The sequence below is a fragment of the Sabethes cyaneus genome, chromosome 2, assembly GCF_943734655.1.
Source record: "Sabethes cyaneus chromosome 2, idSabCyanKW18_F2, whole genome shotgun sequence".
NCBI lineage: Eukaryota > Metazoa > Arthropoda > Insecta > Diptera > Culicidae > Sabethes > Sabethes cyaneus.
This window is the reverse complement of record NC_071354.1, coordinates 163431088-163451618: the sequence shown is the minus strand read 5'-3', so window position 1 is coordinate 163451618 and position 20531 is coordinate 163431088. Positions and strand designations below refer to the sequence as shown.

General features: G+C 39.9%; 2 protein-coding genes across 5 annotated transcripts; both read right to left on the bottom strand.

The window, feature by feature from the left end:
- Positions 1-63: 63 nt before the first annotated feature.
- On the bottom strand, positions 64-8529 carry LOC128734175 (syntaxin-10). 4 transcript variants are annotated; one of them, XM_053828223.1, is made up of 7 exons: positions 8347-8423; positions 8057-8286; positions 2707-2876; positions 2288-2467; positions 1867-2227; positions 1662-1756; positions 64-1040 (listed from the first exon to the last, which is right to left on the bottom strand). In XM_053828223.1, exons 2-7 carry the CDS (start codon positions 8086-8088, stop codon positions 964-966), a joined length of 915 nt encoding a protein of 304 aa, XP_053684198.1. In that variant the 5' UTR covers positions 8089-8286; positions 8347-8423; the 3' UTR covers positions 64-963. The 4 variants fall into 4 exon arrangements, with proteins under 4 accessions (XP_053684198.1, XP_053684196.1, XP_053684195.1 ...); XM_053828221.1 differs by lacking the exon at positions 8347-8423 and adding an exon at positions 8505-8529 and having other exon boundaries at positions 1867-2467; XM_053828220.1 differs by having other exon boundaries at positions 1867-2467.
- Positions 8530-13049: 4520 nt separating this feature from the next.
- On the bottom strand, positions 13050-19397 carry LOC128736279 (uncharacterized). The gene has a single exon (XM_053830752.1). The coding sequence runs from the start codon at positions 19395-19397 to the stop codon at positions 13050-13052; it is 6348 nt and encodes a 2115-aa protein (XP_053686727.1).
- Positions 19398-20531: the final 1134 nt, after the last annotated feature.

Below are 20531 nucleotides of genomic sequence, written 5' to 3'. Positions count from 1 at the left end.
TTAACTTTGTTTACTTCAAAACTGTTGGTCAATGATACGTTCAATGTTTAAGGAATTCCACTGCGTGTATTCTATATTTTTTAGTCTTTAAATTTCAAGGAAAGTAAATACTAAAATTCGATCTCTGTTTACTTTGATAATTCTATTTTCAAATGTGGTTAAGATTGAATTAATACAGGTTATTTCACTTAACTTTTTTCCTCCTTTGACTGACCTTAAGCTAAATATAATATAGGTAACAAAAAAAAAACGAAAAATAATCTAAGAATAAATCTTTGTCAGACTAGTTATGGAATAGGTATAGTTTGATCACTGGATGGATCAGTAAGTAGGTATTAAAAAGAGCACACGATCCAAAAACCAGACTAAAATTTGAAACGGTTATCCCTTTCAGTGGAAATCTAAATATGTAAATTCAAATGCTGTTTACAGGAATTTCACAGTGCCCACATTAGGTTTATCGCTGATAATCAAATTAAAATTCTATTGTGAATGTTACCGTCGAACATTTTAACCATACATATGTATGTGACCTACATAAACTTACTACATTCATCGTATATGTACATTCGGCTTTCTTATGTTCTGGTGATTTACTGACTAAGAACTTCTACGCTACAAACCATGCGATAATTTACATTGCTTGCAATATCCATTTACACAACGCAAGGGGTGTAATATTTCGAACCTGAAACAAGGCATGAATCCAGAAATGGATGGCCGTACACACTTGTTACTTTCGCAGCCCTTTACGCAAATCCTAAACTCATTTTTTTACAGTATTACAACAAAACTATTCATTTGAAAGCTAGAAATCAATGCATATAACATTAGCCTTTGGATGTGTCTATTAGTTATGAAAAATAATTCTTTTTTGCTGCATCTTTTCTATAATTATATTTTACTTTTTTGTTTGGATTTTTTCTAAGAACTCGAAAGTCGTGCATATTTGATCATACCAATCTAAAGAATAATGTAGAATATTATCACAACAACCAGTGCGATTGAGAGGACTACTATTGCCATCCATTGGCGACGGTCTGTAATGAAACACCGAAAAACAACATATCACATCCTAGCTGAAGCTGATTTCCCGGTGAAATTAGTAAACGATTGAACGTGATCCGAGTTGAATGTCACTTTTAACAAATGTTCAATGAAAGAAACCAGTCTTGTTTCACAAGAGTCAAAGATAATTTTTTCGCACATGAAATTTTCGATAAATCATAAGTCGAAAACTAGGTACCTACCTATTGTTTGCAGCGGAATTGTGTCTAAAAAGAAGTTGTAGACAATCAATCAAACTTTAGAAAAATATAGTTATCCGGAATTTAACCATGTAAACATGCTAGAGAGAGAGAGAATCATGGCTAAAATATGAAAGGGAGTAATTATTAGTTTTTTATTTCTTTGAGTATTTTTCGAAAAAAAAAAAATGCACGGTGGATAAGACTCAGAATTTTAATTTCAATTATTTTCTAATCTGTGTTTTGATAAAAAAAAATCAGTGTAGGTATATTTCTTTATAAAGTTTAATTAATTGTCCACAACCTCTTCTTAGACACCATTTCGAAACAATCAATAGTTTTCGAGTTACATTTTTTTCAAAATTAATCTTGAGTTACACGATAAAAGTTAAAGAATTCGGAAGAGAAACTCACCGTTTGTCATGTGCAGTACTTTGGCCATTTTCTTCATAGTGGAATCTAATTTTGACTCAGTTTGTTCAAGCTCGTTTCCAAATTCATCCAACATCCTGAAAGCAGCAAATAAAACGTGTAATAATAATCAGAACAATCTTACATGATGTCAACATTTTACATGATGTAGACTAACTATATGTATCCTATAACTGATTTTACTTACACTGCCTGTTCATCTAGTTCGATTCCAATCTGACGGGATACTGTTTTCAACGTGCCAATCGAATCACTTATCACGTCTAGCTGTTCATCCTGTGTGGCCAATATTCTCTGCTGTGTAACGAGCGTATCTTCGAGAAACCGACTCGATCCGCTGTCCAATACTGCGGACGAGGATGGAGCATAATGTGTTGGGCTGTCGTCCAAATTGTTTTCCAATTTAGAATACTTGGCCCCACTATGTCGTGATGCGGCCATTGCTGCTCCAGCAGAACTAATTAGTTGTTTCCCGGTACCAGTTAAGTTAAGGTTGTTATTGTTTAAATGGCAGCCTATGCCACTGCCAATGTGCGTCCCGTTACTGCCTGTACCAATAATGCAATTGTTGTTGATAAAATTTTTATTAACTTGATTATTCGGTGAACCGTTAGTGCTATTATCCAGTAAAGGTTGCCTCGCAGTAATGTCCCGGTCGCGGTTACGGTTGATACTCATGCGATCTTTCATCGATTTGACCTCATTACGAGTTGCGTCGATGAAATGCCGTCTGCTAGACAGCTCCTTGTTGTCAATTTTAAATTTATTAGGATTCTTCTCTACAATGCGTATTCATGGTTAAGAAAAGTTATTACAATACTTGAAACAAAATGAAGCACAGAAATAGAACTAAGATGAGATTGAAAGATGCATTTCTAACTCATGATTTGCAAATAATTGAATTAGAATTAGAACTAACAAAAATGATAAATCCGAAAAAATAACAAAAATCGTGCACATCATTAAACAGCAATGTAAAAATTATACATGTATATAATATGATGCTCTTTCTCTTGTTAAAGGATATTTATTGTGTCTTCTAGGTCTTCCAAGTCCCATTCAATACTTCTCAATGAGTTTTTTAGTTCAGTAGTGGTCCAATCAGCCTCTGCTGTGGTATCACTCGACTGTGCATCATTGAGTTCGCGCCACCGGAGATATAATCCACGTGTCTTGTTAAGTGCCTTGAATACTTCGCTGAATAATAAAGTTAAAACGTACGGTATTAATCAATCAAGCAGCTAGGTACCGGGGATGCTTAAAACATAACGAATTTAAATAAAATCAATGTTATTGAAAATTGTATTTATATATTATGCGTTTACACGTGCTGTGAATATTTTATTGTAGGTATCACTTGTTGGACCGTTACGAAATAATGTTTAAAGTTGTGAATAGTGTCCTAATCCTAACGGTAGGACAAGCCATGAAAGGAAAAAATCGGAAAATTAGATGATAGCAAACACTCTGCTCCTTATGAAGCATACTACTTATTAGGTTCGTAGTCCGCTGCATTTTTCTAAGCTAGGAGATCCCTAAGATATAATTCGAACCGATCAATACCATAACATAACCATATGAGGACTGACTGCAGAGACTGGCAAAGAGTGAACATGTGTACCAAACCCCAAATAAGAGCTTTAGTCCATCAGCGTGCTGCCTGCAATTTTATTGTTACAGAAAAGGAAAATAGGAAAAGATAAAGATTTATATTTATAGCAATGATCCTTGCCCAGCAAAGCAACTTGCTAGAAAAGCTAGCTGCCTAAAACTGAGCGAGATCCGCATCCGCATGGTTTGTTTTTAGGTACAATGAAATGGATATTTTTGGCAAACACTAACCAAAAATATTTGTTTCTTTACCGGAAATATTCGGTTCCTTTATTATAAAAACGAACGTGAGTATATTTGTATGTATGTTCCGTCATAACTCCCGAACGCCTTGACCGTTCTCCACCACACTTGGCACACATGTTCCTTGACATAAGGGAATCAGCATTGGATTGACAAAGAGAGTGTGGTCTCCAACAATGGGAGAAGGTCCAAATCACTAAAATGCTTTGCGTTTCTGTTGCATTTGAACCGATAGCATTTGCATTTGGAAAGGGAGTGGTGCTTGGTGCTATATTATAGGTATTTACAAAAGGGGGAACAAAAGGGGGAAACTAACTGCTGTAAAAGGTCTGCTGATTAGAAGGAATGAATGTAAGTATGTGAATATATGTTTCACCATAAATCGAGAACACCTGGACAATTCTTAATCAAACGCGGCACACATGTTCTTTGACATAATAGAATCGGCAGACGGCTGCTGGATTAAAGGTAGCAGCTAACCAGGAGAAGAAGGAGGATTAGCTGGTAAGCCGTATAAATAAACAAACTGAATAAAAAAAATAGCTGGTAAGGGGGCAGGGACGTCAAAATGAAAACTTTTGTTGTTGTATCATAGGAATTTCCAAAACGCCCTCCCATGGGTAGGTGGTTTGTCGCGCACTTCGGCAGACTCCTAAACTTAATTCCGCATGTAGAATGTAATACAGTTTAAGTTTGATATATGTGTAGTATGTAGTATAGTATTGCATAATTTAGTTTTATGTGTAGCATGTGGCTCGTAAAGCGGAATGGAGCGAAATCGAACGGATTTGATTTTAAATTCAATCCGTTTGGGCCGAAGCACCGGGAGGGCTTACTCAGTTCCCTAGATGAATTGCTGGTATGCGCATAAATTTCTCTAGAAAACTGAAACCAAATCCTACCCACCATTCATGAGATTTTGACTTACTCATGAAAATTAAAATTTATCGCTAGTTAGAACGAACGGGTGTTCAAAAATGATGTGATGTCTTTATTTGCGTAATCGAGACATTTTCTATGAGATTGCCATAGAATTTGTGGCTGTTATGCGATTATGGACAGCACAGCACTGAAAAATACACACACACGTACATGTATACTTGTGTATGCATGTATGAGTGTGCATGGGTGTATAAGTACGAATGAATATATGTTTGAGTGTTCTATGATGAGTCGGAAATTCTTCTTATACCTATGCTGCCAAATTACAATTATTAATAGGCAGGAAGTTATAGTCAGTAGCTGTGTTTCCTGTGTCAGTTTCCTATGTTATTACTATTATTACTAATATTGCTATCGTTGCTGTTACTGTCACCTCTATTGTATTGTTTTGGATGTAATTAATTATAATTATTATTTTCTTATTTCCCTCCTTTATTAGAATGATTTGCATGTCTTGTGACTAACCGCGTTAACGGTATGCAGCTATGTTTCCACATGATTGTGAGGAACGTGCTGCTCGAGCCAAAGATGCTGATAACGGTATGCAACTAACAACATAAAATGATCATGAATGACGCTGTTTGTCTCCCAAGGGCCCTCCTAATGCTGATGAGCCTGTCGGAGAGTGCATCAAGTCGGACGGTGGCAACTCACCGGCGGTCTGCTCCTCTCCATTCCTGCTGCTGTCGTCGCGGTCGGACTTAGTGGATCTCTCGAAAAGCTTTATAGCCTCGATATATATATTTTGTTCTGTTCATTGCCCAATCCTGGCAGACTTCAACTGGAATTCCATTTCTAACTAAATCTTTTTAGAGTATAGCTCTTCAAGTAAAAACAGGTATTCGATTCTCTGGCTGATTCAAGCGATAGTGAAGGGCTGTGCTCAATATACTATCATTCCCACTTCCTAAAATATGGTCGTAGTACATAATATATGGCCATGGTACGAGGATTTTTTCGATTCAATACCATCCTCACAGAATTATCAACTTCGTTAACATCTTATTAAGTCTTGCTTTAGCGACAGCTTGCACTTAAAACTTAACACGGCATATATACATATCTCCAAGTGAAGTTCTACATGATCCACCTCATCCTTTCTTAGTTACAGAATTGCTTCAATTTGACCACGGTCTGAAGAGCATACCGACAAATCGGTTGACTACCGCTACAAATACGCAATTATTGCCACCGGGAATAATACGAGCGAGTACCAGTCCCCATTATATCGCATCTGCTCTATTTTTCGGAAGTTCAAGTGGCTTTTTGATAGTTCTGAGCGATAATATTGCTCTTGAATAATATTCCGCACAAAATATTTGAAAATTTACGCCAACAGCTACAATACTGCAAAGATGGTAGATAAAGAAGTGGCTGCGGCTTTTAATGAGCATAGGTGATTGAACAGCGCTGGGTCAATCGTGATGACATGGGTAGTTGGAGAGATGAGTAGTGTCCATCCTAGCGAGTAGTTAGTCGGTAGTAGCATAGGTGATGGACAGACATAGAATTCTCGTGTTATTACTAACCTGAAAATTGCAATCAACATGTTGACTAAAAACTTTCTCTTTTCTTTTCTTTTCTTTTTTTTTCTCTGCCTGATCTCTATCGCTTCTTCTCACGGTCACAATAATGTTGTCGTGAGGGGCGGCAAGAGATCAGCCACAGACGACTACACTGGTGACAACGATGGAGAGGACGGCATGGAGCCGTGAATAAGAGCAAACTAAGATAAGAGACGTACGAACAAGACGAGCAAACAAACAAAGGAAGGAGAAAACAAGATAAGTACAAGTCATCTTATTCAATATTCACCAAGTACACAATTATAACGAGCCAAGTTCTGTCACTCTTCTTCCTCCTCATTAATCCATAATCACCAACGCATTATGGCGCTAGTGTTATCCGCACGGATTCTTTTATCATTATCACAACCACCTTATCTCAGCCCTGGACAGACTTGGCTCTAACTGCCCCACCTCGTGCTGCAAACAGAAACAGAAACAGTATCATAGGAATTTCCAAAACGAAGAGATGTGAAAGTGGCTGGAAACGCGAAAAGAAACTGGCAAGGTCCAATTTAAATAAATATACATATGTATAAAAGTGAATGCATGTTTATACACACTGCCATACTCCGCAACGTTTGGACGGTTCTTCATAAAACTTGGCATAAATGATCCTTGATATGAGGAAATCAGAATGGGATGGTTGAAGAGGAGTTAGTCCCCAACATGAAGAGGAGGTCCGAATATGGGAAAAGGGCGTATTTGTCTTACATATGTGAATTGTTGTATGTACAAATGGGTAAGAGATAAGAGTGAAATCTAAAAAGAACGGGGATAGGGTGGCCATTGGCAAGGTGGAAGTTCAAATAAGCAAAAAAGGTTTTGTCACTCTATAGGGATTACCGAAAAGATAACAGATCCAAGTGGTTTGGTAACAACAGGCGGGGTGGGGATAAAGCTACCAAGAAGAGTATAGAAACGTTCAAACGAAGAGAACGTTTTATTGCTTGCACTACATATGAGAATTTCTTTTGCAAGAACAGAAGTGGCTGTACAAAATTATGGGTCTCTGATTTTAAATATAGGGTAGCGCAGGATATTTTCAGTATGCTAAATTCAGCCTATTTTCCTTCTCTTTCGCTAAATAAATACTTTGCCGATATACAACTTTAATATGTTATAACTATTTTCTTAAGAATGTAAGTAATCAGTTTTTTGTTAAAAGAACATCAAACCCACCTGTTCTTCCACTAGAACCAAACCTAGACTGCAGAAATAGAAGCAATCGTTTAATAGGCTTAAAATACCTTCCCGTACGCTACGTTATGTAAAAAACGTTCAGCTTTTCAAAAAAAAAACTTAATAGAGATAACGTTTTTGATATCACTACCCAATGACAACATAAATAAAGTAATATGCTTGACATTTTTCAATGAGCTAATCTTAATATTGAGCATGCCAAGTACCTACACATTAATAAAAATGATAGGAAAACTTGTAATTATTACGTTTTCAGAGCAGTAGAATACCAAATTTGACTCATTTCATTACTGCGGTTACTGCAGCACCATTTGAATAACAATTATATTTGGAATGGATTATCGATCATCTTCTTTCAACAATTACTGTGGATATGGCAAGGTATGTAGATGACATACACCAGAAAGTGTAAGCTTCATTAAGATTTTTGTTGCTTTTGATGTTAAAATAACCTAAATTCGTTAAACTGATATCTAGTTCAATTCAGAATTAGATTAGAAATTAGAAGGAACATATTTTATAATTTGTGGGAAAATTTAAATTTGCAGCCAAAACAAGTATGTACATACATTATGAATATAGGTACATATTAGCATTTTTCCTCCTGTTTGACAATTGCATCGCTCCATACGTTTCACAATATTGATTCTGGATGCAATATTGCTGAAAATTTTTACTGTATGATAGACTTGTAACTAGATTTATAAGACCCGTCTGTTTATGCCGCTTCAAGTTGACTGGTGAAACCCAGCTAGTGACACTAATAAACTTACTTGAATAATAAATTTTCATTGATATTAACAGAAAACTCACTCTTTTACTACGAAAAATGGATCTTCCATCATAATTTATCGGTTGATATAATCCTAATACTGCTTCCACCATTCATAGAAAAAACGCCAAAAATGCACGAAATTAGCCTGATCTATTCTTAATACATATTCCCATGGTTTCTTGTCAGCATCAAGGATACACGCAATACGGTTTAACTTGCACTAGTAAAAGCAGGAAAATTTGATTACGTCTAGCACGAAAATTCAGATCTACAACGGAAGAACTGTTTAAAAACTATGATCACTGCAAAGCTAGTGCATTCAACGAACGCCAAACTGATTACAAATTTAGCGAAATATGTTTTTTTGCGCTGCCATCACAAAAACATAAAATTATGTGATAATTTTTTCGCATCCTTCTTCACGCTGGCAAACCTTTACTGAGCATCTCTCACAAATACCGATGAAAAAGGACGTTTGATACTTACCATAACCCTAGCACAGTCAGACCGTCATTAAGAAAAACTCTGAATATACTCTATTCTATGTTGGCTGCTGGAAAATGGGAAAACAAACGAGACTATACTTTTGTAATTTCCTCGGTGGCTCCACTCTTGCGCACTTGAATGTAAACATAACTAATGCCATCACCAACATCGTTAACAATCGTATATGACATTTTGAATTCACCCACAGGCCACAGTTGACTACAACTGGGGGCAGCGTTGCCAACCTTCCAGATTTGTCTGGATTTTCCAGACTTTTTGATGCCTAATCAGACAAAAAAAGACGTTTTCCAAACATTGTCTTCCATTGGAGCAAATGGCAGCCAGACTTTTTCAGACACTTTTTTTCTCGTTTTCCAGATTTTCGTAAAAACCGGTTGACAACGCTGACTGGGGGGCATGACATGGCATGGCAGGACGTGCCAAATGTTGACCCAAAATTTATTTACCCAACAGGGCTCTTGTATACGTTCACTTTGACTCAATGTTGATTCATTTGACAGTACCGTCTCAGTCGAGCAAAATTTGACAAAGTTATATATGGGACATTTGAAGAACCAGTTATTATTTACAATTTTGCTGAATAAAGTTTAAAAATTGAAATTGAAGATGATAACTAGTTCTACAAATGTTTCATGCATAACTTTGTCAAATTTTGCTCGGCTGAGACGGTACTGTCAAATGAATAAACATTGAGCTTGCTGACGTTTGCCGCACGCACACATCGGCGCGCGATTTGTTGTTGCTGTTGTTAGATTTTACACGTTTGTTTTTGTTTTCCCCCAGTTATACCCCGGTAAAAAACATACGTTTGAATGAAAAACGATAAGTTTTTGTAGCCTTTTGCACTGGGCTTAACAAGCTCTATAGAGCTTGCTAAGGGTTACAAAAACTTATCGTTTTTCACTCAAACGTATGCTTTTTACCGGGGTATAACTGGGGGAAAACAAAAAAAAACGTGTAAAATCAATGTAAAATCTAACAACAGCAACAACAAATCGCCCGTCGATGTGTGCGTGCGGTAAACGTCAGCAAGCTCCAAAGTAAATTGATATATACCAGGTATATGACAATGCGAGCTGTCATATACACTTTGCACTAACACATCTACACTAGTTCTGAGAGTTCGAGCATTTTGTATGGAAAATTAGTTAATTTTTTAAAAAAAATCGTTGGATACGCAAGATTTGTCTTTTTTTTCTTACAGCTTTTATGTTTATGCTTAGAACATTATTTCTAGTATGTATTTTCATGAATACAATGAAGTACAACATTCCAAATTGCAAGCGGAAATTTTTTCGTCAAAGCGGTATCAAGATATCTCAAAGAAATGTCCTTATATCGCTTTCCTACAAGTAGTAAAACAAAAAAGAAATTCTTTAAAATGCTCGGACATGATTCCCAAGGAACAATTTTTGCTTATTAAACGTTTAACCGACAGCTTTTATTCAGCACATGCTGTATAGCTGCTTTTCAAGTATGTCTAAACACCTCTGTTCAATGCTTATACAGTTGGTTTTGGAGAATTTAAACAGCACAGTGCTGAATATGGGCGTGGAAGATGCGTTTGTATGACTGTTATGCAACGTATAGTAAAACGTTTATTCAGTACGTGTATATATGTTTATTAAACTTCTGCTGATGATACTTAAGCTACGTTTATTCCACAGCAGTTCAACATTTAGACAAGCAAAAAGAAAAAAAATATGCAGGAAGTATTTTTATTTTATTTTGTGGGTTTCGTTATTTTCATGGCCATTTTTGTATGCCTATATTATAATTTATAATAAGAGACTTAGTAGGAAATCATTGGTTGACTCGAAATTCATCAAGCCTGCCATATACTTTTTTAATTCACATGGGTTCGAACTTACATCCTGTCGGTCGGAAGCCGTCAACGAACACATCTGAGATAATCTGACATATGACAGGCGCCGAGTTTTTAGCCGATGTAGATTTACCAGCTTAAGTTTGTCAAGCGTGGAACAAAAATTGGTTAAAATGTATTTAAGCGCTGAAGAGTAGTTTCTTAAATCATGTTTGGCATCTGCTGTACAAGATTACTTTAGAAGTATTTATTCCGCACATGTTAAACATTTAATAAACTATTTATAATAAAATAAAGCATTTCGCTTGTACCACCAGCAACATAACACAGTCACAACGCAGAAGACTTTTTTCTTTTGAATATTGACGACGGTGAGCGGTGGTACTTAATAAAATTCATTGGAATCCAGAATGTTCGGCTAGTGATTGTTCATTTAGTTAGCAGTGATGTGATTAACAGCAGCAGTGATTAGTTAACAGCAGGAGTGATTCGTGCTAGTACCGCAGAGTACTTTTGTCACTTTTGTACTTTTGTCATCCCGTCATTAGTTTACGCAGATAGTCCAGAGCTTATTGCTGCTTTAAGTCGCTCGCTGTCTGTGCACATCTATTTGTCATCGGCTCTGATTTAGTTTTTTTCGTCCAAAAAACAAAAAAGAGCAGCGGATGGCACGAGAAGCAGTGGTGTTTTCGCGCACCGGCAGCGGAAGTTGGTCATCGCCACTATGCCACCCGATCATAACAATTCTGGCGGTTTTAGCCCGACGGAATTCATCTCGCTGTGCAAATCGATTATGAGTAACTCGCAAACCGTCAAGCAGCCAGCTGTCTTAGGATATAAGTTTATTTAATTTATCGGTACGACGAGGGATAACGACACGCCGAGGGAAGAGATACACACCGTACAGGCAACAACACATGAAAGGATTTCCACGACCAGCAAAGATTTGCGGCGGCTGTATCAAAAAAATAAAGTGTTTAAAGCATAAATTATAAAGTGTAAAATATAAAGTGTCATTCAAGCTATTGGTGTTGTTGGCTGCCATCAAGCACCTTTTATTCCACACCTGCTCTTGTTGGTGCTACTGATATGTTTGTACGACGATTATTCGACACATATTCCACAACTCCTCTTAGCAATGCTGCTGATACGTTTGCGCAACGCTCATTCCACACTTATTCCACTTTTATTCCACACTTTCTCGCAGCAATGCTGCGCAACATTTATTCCACTGTTATTCCACACTTGCTCTCAGCAATTCTGCAAATTCGTTTGTACAACATTTATTCCACTGTTATTCCACTTCTATTCTGCACTTGCTCTCAGCAATGCTGCTGATACGTTTGCGCAACGCTCATTCCACACTTATTCCACTATTATTCCACACTTGATCTTCGTAATGCTGTTGATACGTTTGCGCAATGCTCATTCCACTCTTATTCCACTTTTACTCCACAATTGTTCTTGACTGACACGTTTGCACAACGTCTATTCGACATGCATTTTCATGGTAGCTTTTAAGCGACCATTATTCCACACCTGCTCTTAGCCGTACTGCCGATACGTTTGCATGTTTATTCGACTGTTATTCCGCACTTATATAACAATGTATAGATGTTGATTAGAAGCTAGAAAAAATGTAGGGTATGACGTTTAAACAACAGACAATTCAGCAAATTCGCTTGTTCAGCACCGAATGCTACCACACAACTCTTATTCCACACCTGCTTGTTTAGGTGCTGCCGTTTTGTTCCTTGGGTTGTTCAATAAGCAGCATGAGCAACATTGTAATCCGCCCGCGATATTTTTCGTCTGATTTCTGGTAAGCTTTTAAAGTGTTAATTATCATCTAAGACTGTTTTGTAGCAATCTAAGATTGCTTTTTATGGTTTTCTACGTAGTGTTGAGACAAGAGCATATATATCAAACAACGTGAGCGGGCAAATTTATGATAAAAAGGTATCATCTTGGAATAGTGACTTCAACTTAAGGATTTTCAAGCAGTAGCACAAGCATCTATTCGAATAAAACTATTTTTTAAAAGAAGACATCTGTTCCCGAAACAAAATTCGTTAACCGAGACAAAGGATTGCAAGACGTCCGAAAATTTGAACAAACCGTTTATTTTAGTTGGTTAAATTTTCCCTATAGGAAACAGATGTATTTAACTAATTAGCTTTAGTATAGTTTAAATATGTAATGTGTATCTCGTTATTTGTAAGGAAACTCACGTTTGTGCTTCTTGCAACCCGTTTCGTCCAGAAAGCCAACCGTGAATAGCCTGTGTTTTAACCGTTCGCCAGCGATACTTCAATCTGTGATTTAGCCTTAGTATTTAGATTCTAGTTTTACATTATAAGCATAAATCTTTACCTTCCTCGTTCTGCTAGTCGAACTTTTGAGATACAGCAAATTGAATCTGTGATATAAGTTTTAAGCTCTAGGTTAGATTTCCATGTTCAATACTAACTATACTATTACGTTAGCTTTTACCTTTCTTAGTTTTTCCGTACTATTAGTTTAAGCGTTCAATCACTTTAACGTGTTACTGTATGCACTTTAGCCAATAGTTTAGTATAATTAGATATAAGCTTTAATATTTAAGATATAGAAATAAGTTTTTATCAACGTTTTGTCCGTTCAGTTCGATAATGATTTTTGTTCGTTTGTTTACAATTATGACGTGACAGATCTCGATCCTAGTCAACCTTACCAGTGTTGCCGATAGTGCCGATTCCCGAGGATAGTTTCTGTACATCGGAGGCGCGTTTCGCATATTGCGTAACATTCCCCCCCAGTACGCAGGGTCCTGGGTCCTGCTTACTAAGTGTTGCGCCGACGTCCAAAACTGCCAGCTTTACCGCAGGTCGTTCGTACACATTGACTGCAGTTTTCACTGTAGCGCTACGTACTTGACCGTCTTTACCGCGTTTGACATCTACAACTCGTCCCTTGGGCCATGAGTTCCTTGGTAGATCCGGATCTGTGATTATCACTACGTCGCCAATCTGGATTGGCTTTACCGGGTAATGCCACTTTGTGCGCCGACTTATCGATGGCAAGTACTCCTGCAGCCATCTTTTCCAAAAGAGGTTGGCGTAGATCTGCGAAGTTCTCCAGCTATTGGTTAGCGTAGCGAGGCTGTCGTTGTACGGCACAAGAGGTTTGGAACTGCTGGATGATCCCAACAAAAAATGATTGGGCGTTAGTGCTTCTTTCTCGCCATCTTCGACAGGTATGTACGTGAGGGGGCGTGAGTTGATGGTCTTCTCAATCTCTAGCAATTTGTTCCTGAGTACTTCGTCTGTGGGTAGCCTGGGAAGTTTTATCTGGTACAATATCTTCTTTACCGATTTGACCAATCTCTCCCAGCTTCCACCCATGTGGGGACTGCTTGGAGGCAAGAAAGTCCATTTAGTGTCTGGGGTCACAATCTCTTCCATGAGTTTACTGTGGTCTATGGAACGCAATGCATCACGCAGCTCACGTTCCGCTCCAACGAAATTCGTTCCACGGTCGCTGAATACTTCTATCGGAGTTCCTCTCCTGGCTATGAAATTTTGCAGCGCCAAAATACACGAGCTTGTGTTGAGCGAATGTACGATTTCGATGTGAATGGCGCGCACCACCAAGCAGGTAAAGAGTACTCCCCATCTCTTCTCTGTGCGTCTACCAACAACTACTTGGATCGGGCCGAAGTAGTCGATCCCGACATAGGCAAAGGGTCTGGTGTATCCAGCGAGCCTTGCTGGCGGAAGATCTGCCATTAGGGGGGGTTGCGGACTAGCTCTAGCATTCTTACAAGCCTGACAGTCTTGCCGGATTTTGTAGCAAACACTACGAAGCCTCGGGATGCGATATTTTTGTCGTAACTCGTTAACTACGGTTTCGTGGTTGAGATGATGGTACTGTTCGTGAACCGATTTAACGACGCAAGTAGTAACCGGATGCTTCCTTGGCAGCAGGATCGTATGAGCATTAGTTGGTTCAATGAATTCGCAACCAATTGTTCTTCCACTCATACGCAGTACACCGTTCTCATCCAGGAAGGGCGACAGTTTGTAAATCGAGCTATCTTTTGGAATTGATGCTCCAGAGTGCAGTAACGACATTTCTTCGCTGAATTCCTCCAACTGCGCTTGTCGATAAATAAAGTTCTCTGCTTCGAAGAGCTCCATCTGCTGGAGGATACCGATGGTAGGTTGGCTGTGCTGATGTTTAGCTCTAATATTTCTCGGAAACCGCAGCACCCAGGCAATGGTCCGAACGAGCTTCCGCCACTTAGAGAATTTAGAAAAATCGATGAGAGTATCACGGGCAACGTGTACGTTTATTGATAGCTTCATCTCGTTAGTGGTTGAACCATGATCCAATGGCTGGGCTGGCCATGCACTTCGCTGCTGCCGCAAGAAATCAGGTCCTCTAAACCACCGACTTAATGGCGAGAGATCAGGAGTCTTCTGCCACTTCGTTCCTTCATCAGCTACATTCAACTTGGTTGGTACCCAAAACCACTCCGTTAACTCGGTCTTCTCCAGGATTTCGCCAACCTTCGGCGCGACAAATTTGCTGTATCTTCTATGATCTGACCGTAGCCAGCACAGTACATCCCTCGAGTCAGTCCAGAAGAACCGTTTTCGCACTGAAACTCGATGCGATTCTTCAATGTAACTTGCCAAACGAGTGCCAATCACTGCCGCTTGAAGCTCTAGTCGTGGAACCGAAACGTATTTCAGGGGAGCAACACGGGTTTTGGCCGTTACGAATGCACACTCAATAACGCCTCCTTCTTCATATCGAAAGTATGCGACCGCTGCATACCCATCCTCACTCGCATCAACGAAAATATGGAGCTGAACTTCGTTGGTTTTCAGGGACGAGGAAGTCGTCGTACGATAGCATCGAGGGACAGCTACTGACTCAACCATGTTCAGTACATTAATCCACGCTTTCCATTTGGCAAATAGTTCATCGGATATTGGCTCATCCCAGCCTATTTTCATTCGCCAGATCTCTTGAAGTAGAACTTTTAAGTACATCAGTACATTAGCGAGGAGTCCTAGCGGGTCATAAACTGACATGAGAATCCGCAATACCTCCCGCTTCGTAGGAACCTGCTGTCCAGACAATAATTCAGGCCTGCACCGTTGTGGAGTTCTGAAAGTAAAGGTGTCACTGATTGTGTCCCACCACATTCCCAAGACCTTTTCGGTCGCCAATTCCGCATTTTGGTCAAGACTTTTCGCGGCAATTCCGTGTTCGCCCATGGACTCCACAACCTTCTTAGAGTTCGACAACCATCCACGGATTTCGAATCCTCCTTCAGAATAGATGAAGCGTACGTTCTGAGCAAGTCTAACTGCCTCTTCTTCCGTTTCGACACTGTATAACATGTCATCTACATAAGTTCCTTTACAGATCGCCTCCACTGCTTCCGGAAACTGGGTTCTGAAACGTTCTGCATTTAGATTCTTAACGTATTGTGCGCTGCTTGGCGAACAGCTTGCACCAAACGTCATCACCTGCATAACATATACAGTAGGAGCCTTACCGGGGAAACCTTCGTTGCAGAAAAACCTTAGACAATGCTGATCATCACGGTTCATCAAGACCTGATGAAACATTTCGCGCACATCACCGGAGACCGCCACTCGGTGTTCTCGAAACCTATGAAGTACTTGCGGAAGAGGCGTAACTAGATCCGGGCCTTTCAATAGAAAGGTATTCAGCGAAACTGCGCCTACTTTTGCTGCGGCATCCCACACAATCCGAAGCTTTCCGGGTTTGTTGGGATTGAACACGGGAAAAATTGGCAGATACCACGAACGTTCTCTTTGCATTTCCTCCTCATGCGCTAGAAGTTCACGGATATATCCTTTAGCTTTATAGTCAAAGATTTTCTCCTGAAATACTCTAGCTAGCTCTGGCTCACGTTCCATGCGCTTGTCGAGACAGTTATGACGTTTCAGAGCCATTGCCTTACTCTCCGGCAACCTAACATTGTCGTATCGCCATAGAAGACATGTTTCGTATTTCTTGTCCTTCAACACGGTATTGGACTGCAGCAGGTTAATCGCACGTTCATCCTCGTTCGACATCAATGTCTTCCCATTGAGTTGAATTCCAAGACTGTCCAGAGCGAAATAATTCTTGACAGCCGACTGAAGGGCATCACACTCACAGATGTGATAGCTATACGCATTCTCCTTCACAGTCGTCGATCGTTTTGCAACTGAACATGGCCCGTAGATTATCCAACCCAATCGCGTCAGTACAGCAGTAGGTTGACTATAGCTCCCTTCTCTGGAGTCCAATGGATAGTCTAATCTGGAATTATCCACACCTATCAGGATGCGTGGTTTCACTTTAGAGTACGATTCGAGAGGAAGACCGGATAAATATTGGAAGTATCTTGTGAGCTCCGTAGCAGACATCGATTGCGAAGGAAGATCCAGTTTCCGTACAGTATGCACTTTCGAAAGGTAGAAACGCTTGGTTGGATTTTGGGCACCTGATATGTCGAGGGAACATTTCACTGAATTTCCTTCGTATCTCCCTTGACCGCCAGTCCATGTGATGCATAGCGGATTTCTCTCGCCACCCAGATTCAACTCCTCCCACAAGCTATGCTCCATTAACGTGGAGGTTGATCCAGCATCGAGGAAGGCGTACGTGTCGATCGATCGGTTCTTCCCGTGTAGTGTAACACGGACATATTTCAAAAGCACTCCATCGGGCGGGCAGTGATGTGCATTACATGAAGAATTTTCCAATAATTCACTCGGCGATGAACGACCCTGGTGCTTGCTATCATCGTGGAGTAAACGATGGTGCAAAAAACTACAACCGTTCTGGTTACAAGGAACTTTTATCTCGCATGTTCTAAAGTGTTTAGTCAAGCATTTTCGACAGATCTTCTTTTCATTCACTAATGCCCACCGTGCATTCGGTACCATCCTTAAGAAACTGTTACACTTGTCAAGACTACTGCATTCTCCTGCACACGCTAAACATGCTCTGCGATTGATCAACTCAGGCGGTTGTTCGGAATGCAGATGTACAAAGGCATCTTCCTTCCGACCTTTCTTCTCCATCTTCAAAGGCTTCGTGTAAGCTTGTGGTCTGCTCACCTGACTTATGGCATCAACCATGTTCCCAAGCCACGCATTGAACTCCCGTAAAGTGGCTGCTCCGATTTCCTTTCGATAGAATGCCCATTTCATTTTTAATGTCGGCGGTAAACTGTCAACAAGTTCCTGGAGCAACGCCACGTTATAAAAACGTTCGTCCATTTGGCATACTTGAATTGTAGCACACAAATTCTGCACTGCAACGCCGAAATCTACAATGGTTTCCAGTTTCTCGGCTTTCGGTGGTGGCATCATTTTAACCTTATTCACCATCGTTTCAACAATAAACTCCGGGTTCCCGAAGAGAGTTTTCAAACGGTTCATTATTACTGGAACGTTGTCAGGGTGCAGAAGCAGGCTTTTAACACTATTGAGAGCTTTATCGTACAGGCTTCTCTCTAGACGATCGAGCAGCTCATCATTTCGGAAAGCACACATTCTGGTTGTTCTTTCATATGCTGCGATGAACCGTGGCCAATCTTCTGGATCTCCGCCAAATTTGGGCAGGTCTTTTACAGTCTGCCTGGCTGCCAAATGTCCACTGTTCAGTGGTGGAACTACAGAACCGTTGCCTATTGGTCGTTGAGAGGTACTCACACTCGTGCGGGGCGTAGATGTTATCCTTCCAGGTTGTGGGATACCGTGACTGAAAGGAGAGGAATCATAGGAACTCGACGTAGTCGGATACCGAAGATTCCCCTGTGGATGCGCCGGTGCTATCACTGTCGGTTGTGACACTGTGGTGTAGAGTGGGAGAGGTGGTAAATTAAAGGTTACTCCTGCTGAGTTACCGAACGATGGTTGATAACGAGAAACATGCACTGGCAATCCACTACCGTACAAGTCATGCTCGAGGTACACGTCACTCGGAACGCAACTTCTTTGAACTGGTTGCGTAACCGTCGGTGGGAAAGAATGTTGATCCTGGAAAGGACGCTGCGGCTGGCATGGCACTTCTGGATATTGTCTGCTAGAAACTTTCTGATGATTCGACACCATTACCGGTTCTTGTGTAACTTTGTCGTACACCGGTAGGGGCGTTTCATCCAAAGGTTCTTGTAATTCCCGGCCCATTTGGTCTGTTCGTTCAAGCCAATCATCCATCTTCTCGACACTTCCAATAGTCTCTAGATCGGAATCGCTCATTTCCAACATTTCCTTTTCTAACGCCAACCGCTCTTCCAGCTGTTTCTTTTCTAACGCTTGTCTTGCTTCTAACGCTTTTATCTGCTGTTCACGGAGCTTCGCTGAACGTTTTGATTGCTTCGACGATGCCACGGAAGCCCTGTCACCTTTGCCGATATTAACACCATCTGCCGTTGAACTCGCTAACGGCACGGAATCTCGTCGATCTTCTATCGATGGTACCGGAACAGTACATTTCGCACCTACCTCTACTGACTGCTGTCGTAGCTTTGGAGTCGCGCCCAATCCACTACTCTGCAGATTTTGGAGTTCACTGGGTTTACTTGTAGCACCTCTCGCTTGCATACTTTGCTGCTGCAACTGCAACTTCGCTATCTGCAACGGATCGAACTGCTCCCCACCTTGCTGCTGCAATTTCTGCTGCTGCTCAAGCTTTCGCTGCCGTTCCTCATCCTGCTCCAAGCGTTTTTGTTGCTCTTGTTGCCACTGCTTCTGCTGCTCTTCAAGACGCTTTAACTGTATATTCAGTGAAGCTCGTTCCTTCTCAAGCGACGTTCTGACGCATCCGTTACAGCTCCAATCTTTATCCTGAATACTATCGTTCACATTCACACAGTCATAGTGATACCACTCATCACATTCGTCGCATTGTACCATTCGACTATTATCGACCTGCCGACACGCACCACAACTGGCCCCCTCATTGCCAGGAGAATCACTTTCATTCTTCTGGGAAAGATTCCCAGCACTCGCTTCGCTACCGGTTGACATTCCGAAATAAAAACGGAAAATTTAATTTGTTCCCGAAACAAAATTCGTTAACCGAGACAAAGGATTGCAAGACGTCCGAAAATTTGAACAAACCGTTTATTTTAGTTGGTTAAATTTTCCCTATAGGAAACAGATGTATTTAACTAATTAGCTTTAGTATAGTTTAAATATGTAATGTGTATCTCGTTATTTGTAAGGAAACTCACGTTTGTGCTTCTTGCAACCCGTTTCGTCCAGAAAGCCAACCGTGAATAGCCTGTGTTTTAACCGTTCGCCAGCGATACTTCAATCTGTGATTTAGCCTTAGTATTTAGATTCTAGTTTTACATTATAAGCATAAATCTTTACCTTCCTCGTTCTGCTAGTCGAACTTTTGAGATACAGCAAATTGAATCTGTGATATAAGTTTTAAGCTCTAGGTTAGATTTCCATGTTCAATACTAACTATACTATTACGTTAGCTTTTACCTTTCTTAGTTTTTCCGTACTATTAGTTTAAGCGTTCAATCACTTTAACGTGTTACTGTATGCACTTTAGCCAATAGTTTAGTATAATTAGATATAAGCTTTAATATTTAAGATATAGAAATAAGTTTTTATCAACGTTTTGTCCGTTCAGTTCGATAATGATTTTTGTTCGTTTGTTTACAATTATGACGTGACAGATCTCGATCCTAGTCAACCTTACCAGTGTTGCCGATAGTGCCGATTCCCGAGGATAGTTTCTGTACATCGGAGGCGCGTTTCGCATATTGCGTAACAACATCAGAGGCAGATATTCAAGAGCATCATGCAAGCAAAATGTTGGACGGAACGTATTTTAATTTAAGCAACCGTATACCGTATTGATCGTGAAGTATTAGAAACATTAATTCATTTTTCAATTGTACATCGAAATAGTTAGTCACCCATGTTCTCAAATTTTTTACGCATAATTAAAGAAGGCTACAAGTGCAAATGACTTAAAAATATATTCCTTACATTTCATTGTAAATGTTCAAATATTTCTCTGGAATAATATAGCTGCATTCATTAATTACAATTAATTTAGTTTTAATTTTCATGCAAGTTCCACCATATTTCAGAACTATTTCTTCTTCTTTCTACACACACTAATGCAACCCTCGATGGTCA